An 8,734-nucleotide genomic window follows, 5' to 3' on the forward strand; every position below is an offset into this window, starting at 1 on the left:
CATTAGTTTCATGCCACTTTCTAAGAGGCGTACTATAACTTTAAACAATTTGGATTTATGCAAAAGGAGATTAATTTGAGAATAACCTCTTCTCTAAGTAGCTAGTAAAGGCAGATTTGGGGTAAAATGGTCTTACTCCTCTTAATCCATTTATTATTATTATTATTATTTGTAGCATGAATAGCATAACAAAGTAAGACAGACAATTATTGTGACATAAAATAAATCCTTTATCATATATAGTGCAGTCTATTACACCTCTGAAGGAAAAAACACTTTTCTCTGCCCTTTAGTTAGAGATCCGGTAGATCGTTATACTTTTATACTGAACAAAATCTGCAGAGCAAATTCAATAATACTGTATGCTTTCCTTTCCAAAATATAATAATTTGTCAGATTAAATATGTAGGCCATGACAATCTTGATATACATACAAGTTCAAAACATTTAATAAACTATTAGCTAATCAGCTACCTTTTCGTACCACCGACTCACAGTGCTTTAAAAAAAATAATATATATACTGGCTTTCTTGTTTTTGTTCCTCTCGTCACTTCTTGAAAATATATATATATAAGCAGAGCGGTACAACGGAACAGCATGAAGGCAAAACACAGTGTGGTAACTCCAATAAAAGGTAACATAAACTGTCGGTAAGGCTTCACAATGAGGATTTATGCGGTTGAGTTGGGGTCAGACAAGGAAACAAGGTCTCCCGTGTCTCATGATGCCGATGAGGAGGAGGAGGGGCGGTCGGAGCTGGAAGACGAGAGGAGGAGAGGTCGTTACTTTTGATGTATCTATTCTTTAGGGAATGTTAAAACTCGTTCCGTCATCTCGACAGGAAACAATACCTTTGATGTCTACTCGTGTCTTTGGTCTCAGAGCAGCTCGTCTTCTATGACATCGTCCACGCTTCCTGAGATTGACGCAGCTTCTGATGTACAAAGAGAAAAAAAAACTCCAGTTAATGGCTATTCAACAAGATAATGGCCATTCAACAATCATCCCAACCACATTACAACTGGATTTAGTATAGTAGTAATGACTTTTAGACACAAAGGGCATCCAATTTCACTGAACTACTAAGAGGGCTGCATATTGAGCTTAAAATAAATACTTCACTCCTAAAATGACCATTTGTATATCAATTATTCACCCCGTGTTACCTTGAATTCTTGAAGAAAAACATTTCTTTTCTTTCCGCTTTAAAACTACTTCCTTGTAAGTGTCGTCTTCAGTCCTCTTGTCACTGGTTAACTCCCAAATGCAGAAATAACCCACCGAATAGGGAGGGATGGGAAAAGGAAGTTATTCTCCTCACCTGATAAACTGATACAGGAGAGACTAAGCTCTGACGACGCTCCGATCACGTCGTCCTGTCGGGGAACAAGAAATCAAGATGAGAGTTGGAGAAAATAAGAAAGAATGCAGAATCGAGTCGGCTACGTTGTGGTCGGTGACGGCTAAATCCCAAATCACCGGATTTCATTGTGGACTTTGTGACAGCGACTGGATGAAAAAGTCACTTCATGATGGCCATCATATTTTAAAAGAAATTTAGAATTTACAGACGTTTTTTCTTCTTTTTTTAATCTTTTGAACAAGAACGACATTTTCTCCTTCTGTTTGTCGGTCGGTCAACCACTTTGTTCCAGAAGGAAACACCTAACTATTGGACTATTATACCTGCAAAGCTAGTGACATTCCCATCAGCCTCAGCTGTGTGTGATCCCAGTAAACAATAGCCCTGATTAGCGTCTTGGCTCAAAGCACCTCTGTCCCTCAGTTCCGGTTAAATAAACAGTTAAAACAGTCGCTCTACTGACTGCAGTTAAAAAAGAAGAAGAAGTAATTATAGGATGTTTTCAAATATTTCAGTCCCCTCTCGCCTGAATCTCAGTTAAATGTGATGTAAACGTGTTTGATGCTTTGTTGCCAAATAATCTTCTGAAAGAAAAAGAGAAGTCTTCCTCTTCTTATTACATTTTCTGGTTTCAATAATAATAATGATTTTTCATTGACCGTCTGTTAAATCTAAATAGAAAAAACCTTTTCACTTTGTTGAGAATCTGGTTTAAAGATATTAAACAGGGGCGCGAAATACTGGCCATTAGATAAAACAGCCGTTAACAGTTATTCGTTAAACCGTCCCGACACCGTTGTTAAGAGGCCAATGGGAAACAATGAATGTGTTCAGTGAATCACCAGCATCCTCTGGAGACAGCCAAGATTGCCGCCCTCGGTCCTCCCGTTCACCGGCTCCTGGAAGCTGACGGCGTGGCCCAGCCGTACGAGCTCCTCGCCGATATCTATGGTCTGGGATAGGCAGTTGTTGTTTTTAAAGATGTGTGCAAAGGAGACAGCAGACAAACACAGATAAATGAAAACGGCAGCTGACCTCGGCCTCACTGTTGTAGAGCTTGACACTGGGCCAGGAGGAGATGTCGGAGTGGGAGTAGCTGCACAGCTTGGCCTGCAGGGGTCTCCAGCAGGCGCAGTGTGTCAGCTGCTCGAACTCATCCAGGGCGGCCTCAGTCCACGCCTCCCCTGACCAACAAGGACCACAATTGGAAAATGCAAAAAAAGAAATTTGAGGGGAGGGTTGAAATGCTAATCAATTGTTATTTCAGAATATTGTATTTTTAAACTTAGTTACAAGACGAGGGCTTTTACCTTTTGGTCTCACTCCTGCTAAGTTGCACTCAATGGCTTGGAATGGTAAACTGAGGAAGTCACTCCTGAAATATCAATGCAACAAAAGCAATTAGCCAGACTTAGCTGGGGCACAGCCATTGCAATCAAAAATATGCTCAAAATCACAATATGGCCTATAGCGATTTTTCAAAGGGGAAACAAGTGTCCAAATAGCTTTTTAGATGAAATATTGTAGTGCTGCAGAGATGTCCCATCCCACACATGATCACCATCTCGAGAGACAAATGAAAACAAGCCCTTTAACATTGTTTTCTGTTTTCACATTGTCATTTGATACATTGATTATAGCTGCTACATACATAATGAGGAGATAAAGTCTAATTGAAAGCGAAGGCAGTGGAGGCATCACTTTCCTCGTACCTCATTCGGCAGAGGCCGTCTCTGGACAGCTCCCCGTTGTCCCCAAAGTCAACGTAGTAGAGGTCCACCAGTCCGGAGCCCAGCACTCCCAGCACCCTGGCCCTGTTCCATGTGCTGTGGTCTCGGTATGGAGCGGCCACAATGTCCCCCACCACAATGGTCTCTACCCTCTGCTCCTGGAGAAGACCAACGCACTTGTTACTTCCAACACAACCATTTGGTTTTATTTTCCGTGGTTTTATTTTCTCAAACTTTGGGCAACTACAGATGCACAGGTTTTCAACACAGCAGAAATCTGCATATTGATAGACAGAGGAGAGCGTGTCAATGTTGACACTTATTAATATTAATGGATTCACTCCTTTTATTTTACTTTGTCTGGGGTGTATTCATGATATTAGGCTCGTTCGTTAGAGTTGCGCCTCGCCTGGAATCTAGACGAGAGCAGGCACACAAAATATGTTTTAAGATTAAACATGAGACGAATAGTCAACAATCCAGCGCTAAGTATTACAACTACACATAAAATAAGGATTTTCTACAACACGTGGTGTTTGCTGTCAGATCTAAGAGCCAATCAGCTCTCTGATGTGGCGACAGCCAGGCGTTTCCCGTCACGCACTGGGCCACGCAGTCCGTGGAGAGCTACTGCAGCGTCTGACTCTGAAATCGACGGCCGGCTTGCTCTCGTGAGAGTATCGTTGATCACGTGTGCATGACGTCAGAGAGAGTCGGGAGCAAGTCGGACACAAATCTAACCGGCAGGCATTGCGCGCCGATCGCCGGCGATCGATTCTGCGCAGAACTGACTCATCTCGAACGAGCCTATTGTAAGGGCCTGAGGGGAGGTGTGGTGGATGGAATCTACATTCCAGCCAGAAGGCTCCACCCACTCGTCAGGAGAGCATTGAGATTAGGTGTGGGCCAGGACACACCTGATCCGGATCCCCCTCGTCAGGAAGATTTACAAAAGCCAAGGAGCGGAACGGAGCAGGGGGACATCTTCACAAAGAGGAGAAGCCTCTCTTCTCCTCTTTGTGATGATTGAGCCGGTAAGTCGTCTAGCGGCCCGGCTAAGAGACTGTAGTTCAGTAGTTAACTGATCGAGCTCTGGACCGAGCTACGTTTTGAGTTGTTTTGTGTTTGTTTAATTAAAATGCTTTTAAAACCTGCAGAACTGACTCTGCCTGTGATTGCTGCCCTAACTCTGGTGTCCTCCGTGCCGTCCTGTTACACTATAATGTGGGGGATCTCAAGAGGAAGTTTAATGTCGGAGTCAGTGAGTTAGCCGTGCGCTAGAACATTACAAAAACGTTCAGTGATAGAAACTGCCTATCATTTTTTTTCAAGCTCAATAAACAGATACAATTTGACCGGAATTTCTCCCTTTTTTTAAAAAAAAAAAAATCTTCCAGGAGACGATGGCTTTGCTTAAAATCCTGATTGAAGCATCCTGACAATGTACCCACATAAACAACTCTCACTGGATTACTGAAGAAAGCTGGTTTTAAATGGATTCATGGCCGTTTATTCACAATGGACATTGTATATAATAATATCCTTGGATAGTAGAGTGTGTGGTCAGATTTTACTGAGTTATGACTCTAAAATCTGTAATTGCCACTTCAGCTGTTAGTGCTAAGTGTGTTTAAGCGGGTCCTAGGGAGACGCCTCACAGTTATTTATTTATTTATATATATATATATATATATAAAAATATATATATATATATATAAAAATATATATATATATATATAAAAATATATATATATATAAATATATATATATATATATATATATATATATATATATATATATATATATATATTATATATATATATATATATATATATAAATATATATATATATATTATATATATATATATATATATATATATATATATATATATATATTATATATATATATATATATATATATATATATATATATATATATATATATATATATATATATATAAATAAATAATGTATGTAAAGAAACTGGAAAAACAGTTCTTACGGTGGGGTTGCCACTGTTGTAGAAGCGGTTCATCTCCTCCATCAGTTTGTCCAGCTGAAGGGACCGCATCCCAAGGATCTGGATCCAAAAGTGGTTCGGGTTCTCCGAAGCAGAAACATAAACCTCGAGGTGTTCGTCGGGCTGGAAGCTCAGGTCTGGGCTGGGAACTGGACAACAGAGAGCATGATATGACCCGGTACAAAGACACATTTCAGTGATGCAGTGGGGATCGTCTTCTCGAGACTCACTTTCAAACTTGGACATTTCAGAGAGAGAGTCTGTGGAGACACTCTCCTCCTCTACCACCACCTCCTCCTCCTCATCCTCATTGGCCGTGTTGGTGATTTCAAGCTCCTCGATCTTGTCAAAAATAGTTTCCGGCCCTCCTGCGGTCCCATTGGCACGGATAAGCCCATTCTTCTCAGTCTGCGAGTAAGGGCCGATGTTGTTGTTGTTGTTCAGGCCTGCTGGGGCCTCCGTCTCTGTGCCGTCCGGCTTCTGATTCACGGCGGTGTGGCCGCGCTTCTGCCGCAGGGCAGACGACTGCGAGATCTTTGTCCTCACCATCGTGTCCTCCCTGACCTTTTCTAGAATCAGCTCCTGCGAAATGGATCGTAAGAAAAAAAAGGAAGGAGGAGTTCCACTCGTGTTCTTGCGAGTGGACCGACAGAACCCGACTCACCTTGGCCTGTTCTACTTCCTGTCTGGTCCCTGTGATTGTCACGTTGCCCGTGGCCCCGGGGCCGTGCGTCTTCTCTTTGGAACAAGTTACTTTGGCCCCTGTGACCCTGGTGATCAGTTTCAAACTCTCTCCGCCACGGCCTGCAGAACACATACCCACAATAAACGTATTGTGCCTTTGTGTGCCTTCTAGCATGCAAATATTTGTATGCTAATGAAGAGAATAGGCTGGCAGCAGTCAGCAACAACAAGCTACCTATTATTCGTCCAAAGGCGATCTGAGGAACTTCCAAAGCTTCGCTCACTGGCTCGCAGTCGATGACCAGGTTATCCAGGACGCAGCGGGCCAGCAGGACCTGCTCCTGAGAACCCTGCAGCAGGAAGCAGACGGTCGCCCTACAGCCGGGCTCCCCGGGATCTGGCAAAATCCTCATATGAGCTCCGGACTTCTGGGCCACCTGAGAGGAGGAGACAGCAGGAGAGCCTCAAATGACTGACTGTCCTCCGCATGAATGGAAGTATATTTGGAAATTATAGGTATTTTGCCCTATCTTCAAAATGTAAGAAATTATCCAAATTGAAGACTGTAGGCTCAAGGCTCTGCATGGCAGGGCCGTGAGCTTTGCTTTGTCCCCGAGCATCAAAGTGAAGAGATGTTCGAGTTATCCTGGATCTGCGATATTAGGAATCTCACTGCTCTTATTATAAAAAAAAAAAGCCATTTTGAAAAGGGGCCTTCTAAAATGAAATTGAATGATGAAATAACATTTCCCAATAATAACTTGAGTTTTAATAACTTCTTCAATTATTTCAGAAATTGCTATACTATACATTTTACACAATGTAATTTGTATTAATTTAATACGGAACACTTTTGGAGAGCCATAATTCTGCAGATGAAACCCCCCGCATGCACGCACACACGCACACGAGATGTATTTGTATTCTGTTTGGTTTTTGTAAAGCTCCTCACCATGTCCAGAAAGGTGGCTTGGTATCTGGATATGTTCCTATAAACTTCTACTGGAAGTGTCACCTTGGACACCTCCGTGTTGGGCTCCTGATCAGCTGATGTCAAAAGGAAAATAACCGGCAGTTACAGATGAGGTTATCAGAGAACAAACACAAACTCATACAATGATGTCACGCATGAGCAAATACACACAGATCTGGCTGGAGTCACAAATGGCACACTAACTTCCCAGCAGCAGATACTCACGGTGGTTGGTGCTGCTTATGTGCCGATAGACGATGTAGCCCACCGTGGCCCCGACCGAGAGCCCCACAGCCAGGGCCACCATTTTGCCCGAGCTCAGGGAGCTCTTGTGATCCTCCATCACTGCGTCCAAGACACGCCGTACACCCAGCGGGAGGCTCCACCTACAACACAAACACCACACAAGTATCCTTCCCGACTGTCCTGCAAGATACTGCTCCTTTTATTTATTTTATGTACAGTCCTTTCAGCTCTTGCTGATGAAATGTCTTCACAACCAATCAGTGAAATGTTTAGTCGGCCTGCTGAGGCAACTGTACAGTCATGCAGCGCGAAGCTTAAAGCATTAACCAGAAAACAAAACAGGAGATCAGTGTTCTCAAACATTACAGACCACTTTTAAATGTGATTCATGTGGAACCCCAATTGATTAAATTAAGTCCCAGTGACATTCAAGAGAAGATGCTTGTTTGTTTGGTTTATTTATCAAACATGTATTTATTTTGCGCTACTGTCTTGGTAACATAGATGATAGCATAGTCCTCTAAGTTCCCTGCTTGGGACCAGTAGTTTGACTAAAAAACCTTTGACTCAAGATCCACTTCCTTGCTTGTTTTTCCTGTGGAGCTTTCAACCATGAGTGGAACTTGGGATTTACTTATTTTTTGTCTTATACTAAATTATAAAGTTAATTCCTGACTTTAGGGATGCTCCTATCTGATAGAGACACCTGAGCTTTTGGGTTTCATTAACTAGCTAGTTGAGAAACACATGGGACATGGACACTAACGTCCATCAGTCAGCTGTTCTGGGACATTCGATCATATTTTTGAGAGGTTGTTCGTTGAGTCTTCTCAACTGCATGACGATTGGTACTGAAAAAACGTGTCGTTACAGGAGCGATTAGTCATATAGTCAAGATAATTTTCACTGAAGTAAATTACAGTGAACTGGAAGTGTCCCTTGTGTTGTCTGGGATCTCCCTAAAAGGTACTTAAAAGGAACCCCGGAGGTCCCTGTGACCCCATTTTGAGAACCACTGCAAGAGATTCTTATGATGTAGCCCGAAAAACTGTCATCAGACTACATCAACTTGCCAAATAAAATAAAAAACGTGCACAAGCAGTCACATACACGCTATAAAGTCCCCTAAATGATGAAACAGCACTGCACCAAGCCCACATCTGCAGCTGCTGGGACCCTGACTTCAGGACAGGGTGCACTGAAGGTTGCTGCTGCTGCATGGGCTGCATACCATTTAGGCAGTTGGGCGACCTCCAGTCATTCCATTAACCGCTGAACACTGACAGCCAATTGTTTGCGAGGCTTTTTAGTGTAACCCGGCAATAAAACTCGCGCGCGTGCACACAGAGACAGAATGCACTGGAGGTGAGCCAACAGTGATGAGTATTGAGCCGCCGCCGCAGGGGACAGCAGAGAGCACGTGCAGGATGCGCGTCTCACTGGGAGAAGAGGGTTCTGGGACAGTGGTTGAGAAACACTTGGGACTTGGACACTCCAACGTCCATCTCGGGAAGAATTTGTTTTGTTTACATCCACGTTCAAGACTACTGACGAGACAGGTAGAATAGAAGGAGAGGAAGAGTTTCAGCATTTCAAGCCACTACATGGCAGCAACATTGCACGACATGGGAGTGGGGGAGACAATCAGAAAGGCATCGTTAGTTCATCAGAAATCATCACGGACGTAAAGCAGACCTTCACTGTGGTAACGCGTGC

At 42.9% G+C, this 8,734-nt stretch overlaps 1 protein-coding gene across 1 annotated transcript; it reads right to left on the minus strand.

Moving 5' to 3' along the window:
• Nucleotides 1-307: 307 nt before the first annotated feature.
• On the minus strand, nt 308-8,523 carry tdrkh (tudor and KH domain containing; the record flags this gene model as incomplete). Its single annotated transcript, XM_079214237.1, has 14 exons — nt 308-758; nt 854-936; nt 1,324-1,378; nt 2,208-2,318; nt 2,401-2,549; nt 2,676-2,740; nt 3,078-3,253; nt 5,098-5,264; nt 5,346-5,697; nt 5,780-5,919; nt 6,035-6,236; nt 6,752-6,846; nt 6,998-7,158; nt 8,459-8,523. The coding sequence occupies 13 exons, from the start codon at nt 8,521-8,523 to the stop codon at nt 881-883; spliced, it is 1,794 nt and encodes a 597-aa protein (XP_079070363.1). The 3' UTR covers nt 308-758; nt 854-880.
• Between the last annotated feature and the right edge of the window lie 211 nt (nt 8,524-8,734).

Source organism: Taurulus bubalis (assembly GCF_910589615.1).
Source record: "Taurulus bubalis genome assembly, chromosome: 2".
Lineage (NCBI taxonomy): Eukaryota > Metazoa > Chordata > Actinopteri > Perciformes > Cottidae > Taurulus > Taurulus bubalis.